The sequence below is a fragment of the Lepidothrix coronata genome, unplaced genomic scaffold (genome assembly GCF_001604755.1).
Source record: "Lepidothrix coronata isolate B3197 unplaced genomic scaffold, Lepidothrix_coronata-1.0 Scaffold23, whole genome shotgun sequence".
Lineage (NCBI taxonomy): Eukaryota > Metazoa > Chordata > Aves > Passeriformes > Pipridae > Lepidothrix > Lepidothrix coronata.
In genome coordinates, this window is record NW_016690203.1 from 1,951,723 (window position 1) to 1,965,942 (window position 14,220).

General features: G+C 44.2%; 1 protein-coding gene across 1 annotated transcript; it reads left to right on the forward strand.

Annotated features, from left to right (window-relative positions):
* Positions 1 to 10,335: 10,335 nt before the first annotated feature.
* On the forward strand, positions 10,336 to 13,961 carry LOC108494265 (transmembrane protein 14C-like). Its single transcript, XM_017808604.1, has 4 exons — positions 10,336 to 10,512; positions 10,828 to 10,929; positions 12,843 to 12,927; positions 13,157 to 13,961. Exons 1-4 carry the CDS (start codon positions 10,437 to 10,439, stop codon positions 13,212 to 13,214), a joined length of 321 nt encoding a protein of 106 aa, XP_017664093.1. The 5' UTR covers positions 10,336 to 10,436; the 3' UTR covers positions 13,215 to 13,961.
* The last annotated feature ends 259 nt before the right edge of the window (positions 13,962 to 14,220 follow it).

A 14,220-nucleotide genomic window follows, 5' to 3' on the forward strand; every position in this document is an offset into this window, starting at 1 on the left:
CATGAAATGAAAGGCATCTGAGGGGCTGACCTGTCTTCCTTGTTGCTGTCTTCACACCCAAGTAGTGCAGTGATGATGGTGGCTGTTCTTAAGACCCAAAGGCAGCAAACTTGTTTCCAGGGCAGCGCTCAGTATTGTTGCTCATGAGGCAGCTCTCCCTGCTCCTGGTTTTCTGGGATAAAACTCTGCTGAACTCGACGGAATGAGAGATGAGAGATGGACAAAAGTAGAGTGAGCAACATATGCCAAAATTTATTTTAACTTTGATCATCAGCACCACTTCTCAGACAAACTGTATTTATAAGAAGAGGACGCAGAAAAGCTTCTGAACCTAAATTCAGTAATTCAAGCAAATATTTGAAGGAAAATGTTGTAAAATCATTTTTTTTAACCTGTATTGAGCTACACTTCCCCCCACTTTTTAATTAACATACAAAAATGCCTAGTTTGCTCAATTTGGGAGATGTTGAATAGTGTGAAGTAAGTAGTTTTGTATTCCTGGAAGGCAGTGCCTTCCAGTATTTTTGTGAATGTCCTGGGGTAGTTCCTGTTTTGTCAGATATCCTTCTGCTTTGCCATTGTGTCAGCACTTTACAAGACTTTCCACACACCACATTTAGTGCCATCTGTTTTGAACAGGTTTTTAGTTTGGGATTGTAATGCATGTCCCAGGTCATTTAAAGCATTTATCTCCTGCTATCACTGCTGGGTTTTGTCTTTTATAAAGAGCTATCTTTAGCTTAATGCTTTCTGTGAAAAAGTAATATTTTCTGTATTTTCCCCAGGACAAACCCCCACTTTTTGGCTTGTTATTTTATTTGATAAACCCAATATAGAGAGGGGGTGAAATGAAGCAACAAAATTCTGGTTATAGCTGCAGCATACCTCCGTTTATGGCAACAGCCATATTATTTTTTGTTACGCCAGAAACATAAACTCAGGAGAGAGGGGTTTTTTGGATGTTCTGTAGATGCAGCTTGGGTTGGCTTGTCTCACACTGTCTGTAAATTTCACCTTCCACTTAACACTTGGAGGCCAAAATATGAGAGATCCAAAAGGAGACACGAGGGTAAAGCTGCTCTTGCAGCTTTGCATTTTTGTAATTTTTAACGGGCTGTTTTCCACCCACAACTTTTGTCTTGCTACACTGTCATTGCCATCTTTTTCTATAAAGATACTAACACAGCCATGCATCCTTGGAACTTTTTGTGTCTAAAAGACAAATGTGCAGATAAGGTACTGAATAACAGTCAACAAGATCTTAAACACAGGAATACAATTGCTAGGTATAAATACAGATACTGTTTTGTCAAAGATACTGATGTTTACTGCAGAGAACTAAAGGAAAATTACTAGAAATGGAATAAAGGTGCTGCATTTCCCAGATCTTACCTGTTCTTTAAATGTCTGTTGGGACAAGGTTTGCAAGAGAAAACAGCATCTTATAAGAGATTAATGTGTGTGGTTAGTAAAATCAGATAGGATTTTAGGCACAGCAGCTTTTCTCCACATCTTACTCGGATGAGGAGAACTACATATACTTACAACTAATAGAACTGGAAAAAATAAAAAAAAAATTAATTACATGCAGATTTCTGCCTACCAGTGTCCTTAGGTTGTGTAGTGGGTTGACCCTGGCTAGATGTCAGGTACCCACAAAATCCACTGTCCCACTCCCTTCTGCAACTGGACAGAGGACAAAAAATATAACAAAGGGTTCATAAGTTGAGGTAAGGACTGGAAGAGATCCCTTACTGATTACCGTCACTGGCAAGACAGACTCAAAGTGGGGATATTAATTAAATTTATTGCTACCAGAATCAGAGCAGGAGAATGAGAAGTAAAATAAATCTTAAAAACATACTCCCTCACCCCTCCTTCCTTCCCAAGTTCTACCTCCTCCTGGTTAACGGGGGTTACAGTCAGTTGTTTTCTGCTTCTGCTCAGAGAGAGGAGTCCTTCCCCTGCTTCCCATGTGGTTCCTCCCACAGGAAACAGTCCTTTATGAACTTCTCCAGTGGGCAACAGTTCTTCACAAACTGCTGCAACATGGGTCACTCTTCCATGGGGTGCAGTCCTTCAGGCACAGGCTGCTCTGGCATGGGTCCCCGACAGGGCCACAAGTCCTACCAGGAAAACCAACTCCAGCATGGGCTCCTATCTCCAAGGGTCAGCAGGTCCCTGACAGAACCCTGCTCCAGCATGGGCCTCCCATGGGGTCACAGCCTCCTTTGGGCATCTACCTGCTCCTGCACGGGTCTCCTCCACAGATTGTAGGTGGATCTCTGCACCTCTGTGGTCCTCCACGGACTGCACCGGGACTGCTGCTCCACCGTAGTCTTCACCATGGACTGCAGGGGAGCCTCAGCTCTGACACCTGGAGCACCTCCTCCCCCTCTTTCTCCACTGACCTTGGTGTCTGCAGAGTTGTTCACATGTTCTCACTCCTCTCTTCTCTGGCTGCAATTTTCATCTGCCCAATAACTTTTTTTTACTTCTTAAATATGTTATCACAGATATGTTACTATCATTCTTGATTGGCTTGGCCTTGGCCAGAGGCAGGTCCACCCTGGAGCTGGCTGGCATTGGCTCTGCTGGACATGGGGGAAGCTTCCGGCAGTTTCTCACCCCCGCTACCAAAACCTGGCCATGCAAACCCAATACAATTGTCATGTGTAAGGATACAGAGGGAGAAGATGGAAAGTGGGGAAGATAGGTATTTTCAGGGCTGAAAGAGCAGTAACTAAGCTTTGGCAACAACACAGGAATTCTGTGGCATATTTTGATGTGGCATAAGTCTTCTTCCCAAGTTTACTTCCTTTCATTTCATACCGTGGTTAATACAAACACTTAACCTTAGGGTTCGCTTCATCACAGCCCTACTTTTATTTCGCAGTCATAGCCACTAGAGGGAGGTCACACAATGTCTGAGCAGATTTTCCCTTCCAAGTTTACATGAAATACACAAAATTTCAACAGACTAAACAAGCTGCAGAGAAAAAAAGAAAAACAACAAATTAGTGCTTGAGAATATTTTAGGATGGCCAACAGAAGGTAGAAGTTATGCCTATCGGTCATCACATCCTGAAAAACAAAGCAAAGAAGCAAACCTGTGAATGGTTATTCCTGTATTGTGGTTCTATTTACGTAGCATGTTAGCAGCAGTATTGAGTGACCTAGTCAGCTGCATGAAAGCAGTAAAAATTGGGATGCCTGACTCTAAGGAGATTGTGTGCTGCTCTTCTGCCTTTCTTCTGAGCAAGCAGTGATGGCTCGAAGAATACCTCGAGTAATAGCAATTTAACACCAACTTTATTAAAACATCATTAATTTCAGGGTCTTTTAGCAAACTGGAGCAGTTCAGAAACAATAACACATCACATCACATATAGATGTCCTGAAGCATGGCTGGTAACCTGCAGGCAAGGTTCTGAACAGGCAACTGATCTGCCTCAGTCAGCTTATTCTGAGTTTATAGCAGCCAACACTTAATATTGCAGATTCCAGCAGAAAGGCATCAAAACTTTACCTCAAGAGCAGAACTTTGATGGAAAATCTTTTCAGTATTTTGAAGGGGAAAGAAGAGAGCTTTGCTATCTTGCTCTCATGGGGCAGCTGAAGAGAGAAATATTTCACAGAAAGTAATTATTTTAAAAGGGGAGTTTTAGGAAGGTTGGGAGACTTAAGATCTTGAGAGGTCTGAAACCAGATCATCTCCTTCTTGCTCTGTCAAGCTGAGTATCCCCCAAACTGAAACATCCCAAATAAAATAAAGGAATTCTCCCCATTCTGTGTGAATATTTAAAGTAGCCCAGAGTACGAACAAGTCATTGTTCAGACTCCACAGACAAATGGCAAAATATCACCCAACAGTATAAGCAATAAGATCAGCAGTTTGAAATTATGCATACAACAGAGTGTTGCACTCTGAACCTGAAGAAATACAGGTATTTTAAAAATGGGTTATATTAACTCTTTAAGTAAAAATACAGGAAAACATCAGAGATTTCTGTCCAGTTGTGAGTTGGTTGGTGGGTTTTTTTGGTTGGTTAGTTGGTTTGGTTTGGTTGGGTTGGTTTGGTTTCTGGTTTTGTTGCTGTTATTAAGAAAGAACATTATAGTTAATCAGTGCAGAAGAGAGAAAATGATTTCTGGCAGCTGAGCTGAAGAAGTGTATCAAAACCAATGAGACCTAACCATACTAGTGTTACTTTGAAATAGCAGTAGAAGACTGGGAAAGATAAAAACTGGAGGAGGTACACTCCCTTGCACAACAGTGACAGCAGTGATTCAGTTCAGCAGCTGTAGTGTGCCTCCACAGAGAGTTTGGGCTCTGAGCAACCTGTATCTGTACCTCCTCAGTTTCCACAGTTATGGCAAAGGAAAAAAAAAAGTAAACTCTTTCACAGCGCTACTTGTAGCTGCCATTCTGAATCAGTATTAACAGAGATGCAAAATTTTCAGTTCTGTTCAGTCATCATTGAGACACTGACTGGCATAGGGCATGCAAAGGACATGCTCTCTCTAATGGGATTTCCAAGCAAGTCAGATTTTCCACTGAAGTCAGTTTGACTTACTTGGACAACCTACTGGATGCCTTTCTGCTTATTGAGCTCCTAAAGACTTTTACACACCTTGCCCAAGGAGCTGAAATCTCACATCATATGATGTAAGGTAGGTGGAACTGCAGCCTTTGGATTCCAAGAACATTAAAACAAGCACAGAATTGGCTGTGTGGAGAGGCTGGGCAGCCTCCATCCTTGGAGGGGCTCAGGACCCCACTAGACAAGGCTCTGAAGCTATGACAAGTACATCTGCACAGGCTGTCATCACCTTGGGATTAGGATTCATGCTTATGAATGAAAATCACCAGTTTCCTTTCATCAACCTTTGTGCACTCCTAGCATCAAGGATGTTTTTATATACTGTATGATGCAGCAGCTCCATGACTGTGTGAACTTCTGTGCCTGTTGTAGATATTGCAATGCTTTTCCTTCTTTTCCTAGCATCTCAGATATTCAACATATCAAAAATTAAAGAGAGAAGCAGCATGCATTCCTCTTTTTTCACTCTGTAGGTAAGGTAAAGGACATTTGGAGGAGCTAGCACCTTCTGTCAGTCATAGAGTCATCACCATTGCTTCACCCCTTGCTTGCTATCATCTTGGCCTAGGACAAACCTTGGACTCATCACCGGGGTTTGTTTAACTGGTCTATTAATGAAAGCAGGTAGTCATGCAAGACGTGGAGTATCTGCTGTGTGGCTCTACAGCACAGTAGTTGCAATGGAGTGTATGAGCTGACAGGGCCAGTGCTTGCTAAGCCTGAAATTAAGTGGAACCTTCTCCTACAGAGGCTCCCATCTATTAGATGTTAAACTTAGCTGAGAGTTTCTTCACAAGCTTTTACCTTCGTAAGCTTATCTTCCTAAGACGCTATTCCTTCAGGTGCAGTAAACACCCTCACGTAGCTTGTTTTCCACCCCATGGCACAGAATTGTGAAATTAATAGGGAAGCTGAGACATTAGTTATCTCCCAGGTCTTGATCCAAGCCAGCAGAAAGAGTGGCAGATAAGCCAGTGCTCAACATGGGGCAATGAGCAGGGCTGCAGCAGATAGAGACCCTGTGGCCAAGCGCTCCCCAGAGTTGCTGGGATCAGCAGGACCTGGAGTTTCAGGCTTACACAACATATGTGGCTGCAGGTGTGCTGTTCCCCATTGTGAATAATTTGCAGGTTTCACGTAATTTCCCTCAGCTGAACACATCCAAATAGTTCCAAAAATCCCCCACCCCTAGGAAGACATATGTTCTGTGTGTGCCTGCATCATCAGAGGCGTGCACAGCAGCCAAAAATGTCTGGCAGTGAGTGCCAGGTTGCAATGATTGTGAAAGAGTCCCTGGGAGCACAGCCGTGAGAGAGGGTCCAAGGAAAACAAGATGCAGCACTGTGCCTCTTCATGTTCCCTGGAGGGCTTGGGCCTCCTATTTCAAGCCAGGTATCTGTGCAAATACTGCTCTAGGGCTCTGGTCTCAAGGCCCTGAACTAAATTCCCTGGCAGTGGGTCCAAAAGATGGATTTTTTTAAGAGAAGGGAGGACAAGTCTTATGCTGAGCTTGTGGCTTGATGTCTGGTGGCAGTGCTGCAAAAGCCAGCCTTAAACCAGCAGGCTCACAGCCCTCTAGTTCCTAATCCTGTGGAATCCTGTCCACATCCGAGCTGTATCAATTTCTCTGCCAAAAGACCAAGCAGTAGTTGTGCCAGCCCAAAGGAAGGAGTAGCAGAGACAATCCCAGGACTAGGAGCCAGGCAGCTGCTCAAGTTGACTCTAGTGAAAAAAAAGAAAAAGGAAAAAAAAGAAAAAACAGAGGCTTACTGAGGTATAAGGAGAGGCTTACTAAGGTATCCTTTTAACTTCACTTAAGGAATGAAAGTAATGTGGATGTGGACTCATAGAACTTTAAAATCATAGAACTATAGAATGTTTTGGGTTGGAAAAGACCTCAAAGATCATCTAGTTTGAACCCCGCTGCCATGGGCAGGGATGCCATTCACTAGACCAGGTTAGTCAGGGCCCCATCCAACCTGACTTTGAACACTTCCAAGGATGAGGCATCCACAACTTCTCTGGGCAACCTGTTCCAGTGCCTCACCACCCTCTGAGTAAAGAATTTCTTCCCAACAGCTAATCTAAACCTATTCTTTTAGTGTAAATTCATTGCCCCTCATCCTGTCACTATCCGCCCATATAAAAAGTCCCTCTCCCACTTTTTTAAAAGCCCCCTCTAGGTACTAGAAGACTGTTGTAAGGTCTCCCTTGAGCCTTCTCTTCTCCAGGCTGAACAACTCCGGTTGTCTCAGCCTGTCAAATATGTATTCATGTTTTTAGTTTTACCACTATTATGAAGCATCATCTTAGAGGTCATATAGTAGCCAATTAATATGGGTCCAACACTGGACCCCCCTCCTGCAAATGAATAACAGAAATGGTATAAAATAAAGGAGAGGTGATGCTGAATTTGCAGAACAGAGCAAAATCCAAGCACACTTTAATGGGCTTGTGGTCTGGTTTGGTTTGCTCTCTTGCAATGTCCCATTCCTCTTTTAGAGTACACTGCCTTGTCCTTCAAACTTTGTCTCATTTAATTTGTGGACGCCACGGCTACCACAAACTCATCATTTTGGAATCCACAACTTTGACGCCCATGAATAAATCATATGCCACAAGAGGTATAAAACTGAAGTAGCCGGTAGAATTGTCTTCTCACTGGCTTCTGAGTTAGTTGCTGGCTTCTAATTCAGTTAAAGCATCAAAGATTCTGACTTATGTGAGCTGTGAAGTCAGTACTGACATCAGCAACACTAAACAATGAATTAAGGTGCTACAAACAGAATGGAGGATGGTTCCAAAATCTGCCTCTTGTTGGCACACACGGACTCAGAGGTCAAGACACTGTGTTACACTGTGACATGCAGGACACATTAATGCTCTCACCATCCATCAGGAACCAGCCTGTGATCATACAAATATCTAAGAAACTCAAGGCTTAAGATAATTCTACTGGCATTACTCCACAGCAGGGGGGCACTTTTGCTGACCCTCTAGAAATCATTCTTAGTGGATTTGAACAAAGATGGATTTTCATTCCTGCAGATTCACAGTGCCACACTATAGCTATGGCACTACTTTCCATCTCCTTCCTCTCCCCACTCCAGAGAAACCAGGGAAGATTCAGACCTTTGCTAACAGAGGGTCATCCAAGAAAAGGTCTTTGTCTAGCAAATCCTGCTGGCTCGTGGCTGGTGACTGCCAGCAGGAATTCTAAGGTGGCTTGCTAGTGGTGGTTTGCTAAGCGAGCATGAAGGTTCACTCATAGCAATGATAAACAACTGGCTGCCATACGAATGTCATTTTTGGGAGAGGCACCTGAAGAGGCTGGAAATAGGCATTAGAAATAGACCTAGAAATAGGCCCAGAAATAGGCACTCAAGGCAAAACAACGGCATCAAGTAGGTAACACTTAAACCTTTCTATCTGATTTGATTAGGTACTTCAAAGCAAAAGCAGAGGTCCTGCATCAAACAAAGGAGCCAGCCTGGTTTTGATCAGCAAGTCATTAGCTCTGTTGCTTAGATGCAGGTAACGGCACAGAAATGTAAATTGAGTTGTTGCCACAAAAGACTGCCAAGCATAGAATCATAGAATCAACCAGGTTGGAAAGGACCTCCAAGATCATCAAGTCCAACCCTTGATCCAGTACCGCTGCGGTTACTAGACCATGGCACTAACTGCCACATCCAGTCTCATCTTAAAAACCTCCAGGGATGGAGAATCCACCACTTCCCTGGGCAGACAATTCCAATGTCTGATTACCCTCTCTGTAAAGAATTTCTTCCTAATATCCAACCTAAACCTTCTCTGGCAGATCTTAAGACTATGCCCTCTTATCTTACTGATAGTTGCCTGGGAGCAAAACTTCAGCAAATGTGATCCATAGTCTTAAGCATTTTTCAGGCACGGAGCTCTGAGCAAGGGGGACCAGAGAATAGGAGGAAGAGGACAACAGAAAAAATAGAGAAAGCCTTAGGACAAAAACAGGGAAACTGCTGGTTTGCCATGGAGCCACCAATCTGTAATAGGTGGCCCTTTTTGGTTTTGTTGTGGGTTTCTGGTTTGCTTTGTTTCTTTTTGTGTGTGTGTATGTGTTTGGTTTGTATTGGGCTTTTTTGTTTGTTTAGTGAAAGCCTGACAACCATATTAACTTTCTTTTGTTGAAATCCATTTGTACTAGTCTCATAACCATTCATATACAACAGAACAAAGTTCTACCCTGCATACCTCTTCTTCAGAGTCTGTTACAGAAGGAAAAGTTCATTGTCTCGTGAAGGAATTGGTCTTACCATAGTTTACTGTGTGCAAGCTTCAAATCTTCTGGTTTTTTCCTTCCTTGCAAATCTATCCAGGCCCAAGCATAGCTACTATCAGTAGTGCAGTCATGGAAAAAAGAAACGTAAAGCAGAAAGCATGATCAACAGATCATTTATGTTGTCTACACAAGGCAGGACTTGAAACTTGCCAAGTTCGGTAAATCTTTGGGTACACGTTAATGAATAAGCCCTGCCCGAAGGTGATTTGCCTCTTGTGTCAGGTGGGCCTTATGATATATTCCTTTCTGTAAAACACATACAAGATCTTGTCACAAGCAGAAACCACAGTGGTCAGTTCTCAAAGCACATCTGGGAAGAAAGGAGGCAGAGATCAGCTGAGAAATTTGCACCAATTTCATGGTGCTTGTGTCACAGAGAATCATGGACCAACAGAGGTTGGAAAGGACCTCTGGACCATACCAAGTCCAACCTCCCTTTCTCAAAGCATTGTCAGGGCTGTGTCCAGTTTGGAGTGGAATATCTCCATGGATGGAGACTGCACAGCCTGCCTGAGTGCCTCTTCCGATGTTTGGCCACCTTCATAATGAAAATGATTCTACCTATATTTGAATGAAATTTCCTGTATTTCAACTTGTGCCCATTACCCCTTATCCTGTCAGTGGGTACCACTGAGAAGACCTTGGCTTCACCTGCTTTACCCTCCCCCATTAGATACTTAGATGCCTCTGAGCTTCTTCTCATGCAGACTGAACAGTTTCAGGTCTCTCAGACACTTCATGTATCAAAGATGTTCCAAGCCCTTAATCATCGTCATAGCCCTTTGCTGGATCTGCTTCAGTATGTCCAAGTCTGCCTTGCACCAGTGAGCCTAGAACTGGACCATGGTAAGGAAGGCTAATCCCTGCAGCCCATGGAGGTCCACGGTGGAGCAGATATTCCACCTGCAGCCCATGGAGGAGCCCATACCGGAGTAGGTGGATGTTCCCTGGTGGAAGCTGCAGCCCCTGGAGAGAGAAGCCCACACCGGAGCAGGTTTGCTGGCAGGACTTGTGACCATGTAGAGGACCCACACTGAAGCAGCCTGTTCCTAAAGGACTGCACCCCGTGGAAAGGACCCACGCTGGGGCAGTTTGTGCAGGACCGTCTTCCGTGGGAGGGACACGGTAAGAAGCAGGGGCACGGTAAGAGAGCGAGGAGAAATGAGCAGCGCAGAAGAGGCGCTATGGACTGGCCGCAGCCGCCTCTCCCCATTCTCTGGCAGTCCGAAGTGATGTCAGCTGAGCCTGGGAAAAAGAGCGGCATGGGTGGGTTTTTGCTTTATTTCTGACTTTCCTACCGTGTTCTTAACCGGCAGTCAATTAGGTAAAACCTCCCGAAGCCTGACCGGTGCGAGCGGCTCCGCCCCGGGCCCTCGTCACGGCCGGCGGGCGGGACCTCCGGGGGAGGCGGTGCCGCGGCGGGGAGGAGAGCAGGGAGGAGGGAGAGAGGGAGGGAGAGAGAGCGGCTCAAGGTCGGCGTGGCTCTGCCCGCGGCTCCGCTGTGCCCGCAAATGGAATACGACTGGCTGGGCTTCGGCTACGCGGCGCTGGTGGCGGCGGGCGGCGTCGTCGGCTACGCCAAGGCAGGTGGGTGCCGGGGCCGGGGCTGTCCCGGCCAGGCCCGCGGCAGCCGGAGCTGCGGGGGCGCTCAGCCGCAGGTCCCGGCCCGCTGCTGGCGGTGACCCCGCAAACCCCGCTAAGTCCTTGTTGCCGCCGAAACGGTGCGTGCTGAGGCCTGCAAAGTATCTTTAAAGACAACCCCAACCCAGTGCAGTGTCCTCTGTTTAGGCTGTTTTTGCGGATTTACAAATAACGGGAACCCGCGGGTAGCCTTTCTTTGGTGTGCAGAGTGACTTTGTATGTGTTCTTTCACTGACTGCTTTGTATTTATTTTTATTCAAGGCAGCGTCCCTTCACTAGCTGCTGGTCTTCTGTTTGGTGGCTTAGCGGGACTAGGTGCTTACCAGCAGTCCAAAGATCCAAAGAATGTGTGGCTTTCCCTCGGTAAGTTTGCTCGGCACCTGAGTACTGAGCGTTACTGGTAGCGGTGGGAACAGTAACCTTTTTTTTTTTCTAGCGTGTTTCATCTGACCTGTGCCCATTTATCTGTACAACTGTAAGTAGTGGCAGGACAGGACTTCCTGGCTCTATTTGTGTACCAAGCACAGTACTTGGTTCTAAAACCTGGGCTGTCCTGTTTGAAGCCAGTGTTGGTGAGAAATACCTATCTCCTCTGCCAGATTAGACACTGTGTTAACTAATGAAAACATGCATGGAAAATGTTCGGTTGTGAAGCAGCATTTTTAGCCTGTGGTCATGGAATAAGCACTATTTTTGCAATAGTGACAGCACTGTGACAAGTGGTATGCCGCCTTATGGAATCTTGGTTTGCACAAGCATGTCAGAAGAGCAGTATATATTTCAATGCATCATACACTGTGGAGGAAACAGTCTGAAGTATGTAAAAGAAAGGAGGCGATGATCTATTCTGCTTGCTTACAGTAGAATGTACAAGAAGCTGTGGGCATATCTTGCAGTTAGCTCTTCAGATGAAGGAGAAAATGACTGTGGAGAGTGTTATGAAGCACAGAACAGTTGAACCTCAGGGACTTCCAGTGCTGCAGGACTGTAATGCCTGGTTAAACCACTGCTGGGAATTGATCTTGCCTTTGGGCACTAGGGTATTCTGATAACCTCTTGAGGTTCCCTCTAGTTCTGTAACTACTCCTCAGTGTTACTAGTGTTGTGATACTATAGCTTTACAGTGATTTAAGGCTGTTTTAACCCAGTAGGACTAATGTGCCGAAAGGCTCTATGAAGCCACTGGTAGATACTGCAGAGGACCAAACTGCCTCATCAGTAAGGAATGACATGTAAAATGCAGGTCAATATGAAGCAAAATTTCCATTTGTGAACTGTCTCTGGCATGACATGGGAGTGGCTGTGCATGGCTGTGCATCTCTGACACAAGTTTTTAGTCAGTGTCATGGAAGAAGGATGAGCAGCTTCCATGTATCCTGATGTGATGCATGTAGTGCCTTCAAAAGCACCTGTTGAAAGTGGTGGTGTGTCACAGTCTAGTACAACTCTTCATTCCTCCTCAGCCCTGCTTCTGATGTGCAGCTGTGGCTCCTGCAGAGCTTTAGGTTGGTCACAGTACATCATGGGTAGAAATCCAGAAATGGAACCCTGACAGAGTGTCTCTAAAATACCGTTTGCCCTGTCTGATGCAAACAAACTTGAGGCTTTGGAGAAAGGTATACAGCCATCTCCACCTGCCTTTTTTCTTCAAAGAAACAATGTCCCTGTAAATTTTATATGCATATTGATGGGATTGCTTTTCCCGATTTAGAGATTAAATATTTTAGAGTAATGTTTAGGAGAGTAATCACTCTTTCAATTTGTTCCTTTAGATTTCTGTTTTCTAATTTGTATTTTCAAGTGGGGTTGTTTTCTTTCCAGTTGTAATATTTAGTGCCCCTTCTAGTTCAAAATGCCACAGAGAAATGGGGACTGTAATATTTGCCTCCCACATAGTGAACTCTGTCACCATCCCAGCCTTCTGGCAGTTTCGAGCCTGCCTGTGTTCAAGGAAATAATAATTCATCTGCAAATAAGGAGTAATTGAGGGAGAGTTAGTGATCTCTCCAGAGGACTGGAGGTTGTGAGCAATCAGACAGTGGTCGTGACCCTGACAAGACCTCATTGCTTCTCCTGAGCAGTGGAGCACGCTTACCAGAGTTGCTGAGACGTTTGTAAGAACAGCTTTACTGTTTAAGAAAATCCAGTGCATACGGAGGGAGGCATTCCTGTCTGTACACATAGGTCTGTGGTCGGCGCTGCTCAGTGTCCAAGCGTGGCAGTGTTGCACTGGTACTTCTGTGCCAAATGGTTCTGACTGGGCTTTGTTTCAACAGTGGCGTCTGGAACCTTGTCTACTGTTATGGGAATGAGATTTTACAACACCAAAAAAGCAATGCCTGGGATAATTGCCGGTGCCAGGTAATCACCTCTCTTTTGCTCTTGTCTGTATTATCAAATGTGCATTTTATTTAACTTACTTGTGGATTATATTGTTTTAAAAATGTTACATGGCAAGTTCTGTGAAAAAATGAAATCTTCTGGTGAAGTTCAGCTAAATGAAATCATGTCAGTATTTTCTTCCTTTTTGTTCTTTATGGGATTTTTGCCTTCACCCTCCTCTTTTTATAACAACTATTCTGTTCAACAGTTTACTGATGGTTGGACGGCTTGGACTGCAGATAATGGAAAAGCCTCTTAAGCCATAAATCTGCATCAAGTTACTTGAAGATATGTGATTGAGAAGCCTGAAGCTGCAACTGCTTAAATGTGCTGCACAAAAGTGGAAAAGACACTGCTACCTGTGCATTGTATTTTTCATATCCTAACACACATGGGTTGTGTTTTTAAAGGACTGACATAGAGAGGCCTTGTTATGTCTTCCCAAATGGTATCTGTCTTAACATTTTCTGCACTGTGAAGCAAGAAAATATGACTATAGCATTAGTTTAGCTTCTGGTCCTGCAGCTTACTGTAGGCAAAGACCTCTTGGCCCTTGTATGCAGACAGTTGCAGGATTGAAGCTTAAATGTACCTCTTGGTTTGTCCTTCTAAAATCATGTGTACCTCTAAAACAAGGGAAGAGGAGATGCCAGTCTGTCACTAGTAATTAATATAATAAACGTGCTTATAACATTACATCTCCCTTTCCTTGCCAAGTTTATCTGGTCACAATGTTTGTCAGTCAGGGACTGTGTTCTCCCAGCACTGTGTGTCAGAAGCTGGTCCCACAAAACATAATCATGGAACAGGATGTTGAGGTTTTGCTGTAATGCAATGAATGCAGACCCGTTCCTTGCAATTACTTGTAAGCAAAAGTGCCCAGCTATATGTAATTCATTTCACTTTTACAGATTATTCTTCATAAATCAAAAAGATGCTTTATTAGGCAATGCTGAATTGCAGGCATAGCTTTTATTAAAATGTTATTTTAAATAAACTAACAAATTATTATTACAAACCTTTGTGTTCTACACAACTTTTTTTGTCTTTAGTCATTCATCTGGATTGATAGTTTGGTGCCTTTCTTGCAGGGTGTCTGGATATATTTGCAAACATGAATTGTATACATAATTTCTATTCTATTCTCTGAATCTAGTAACTTGTACATATAAAAATCTGAACTGGCGGGAGGTGTAGAGAACAAAAGCATACAGACCAAATATTCAGACAAGTATTGTATTAAAGGTTGTTTGGTTTTTGTTTTCCGAGGGA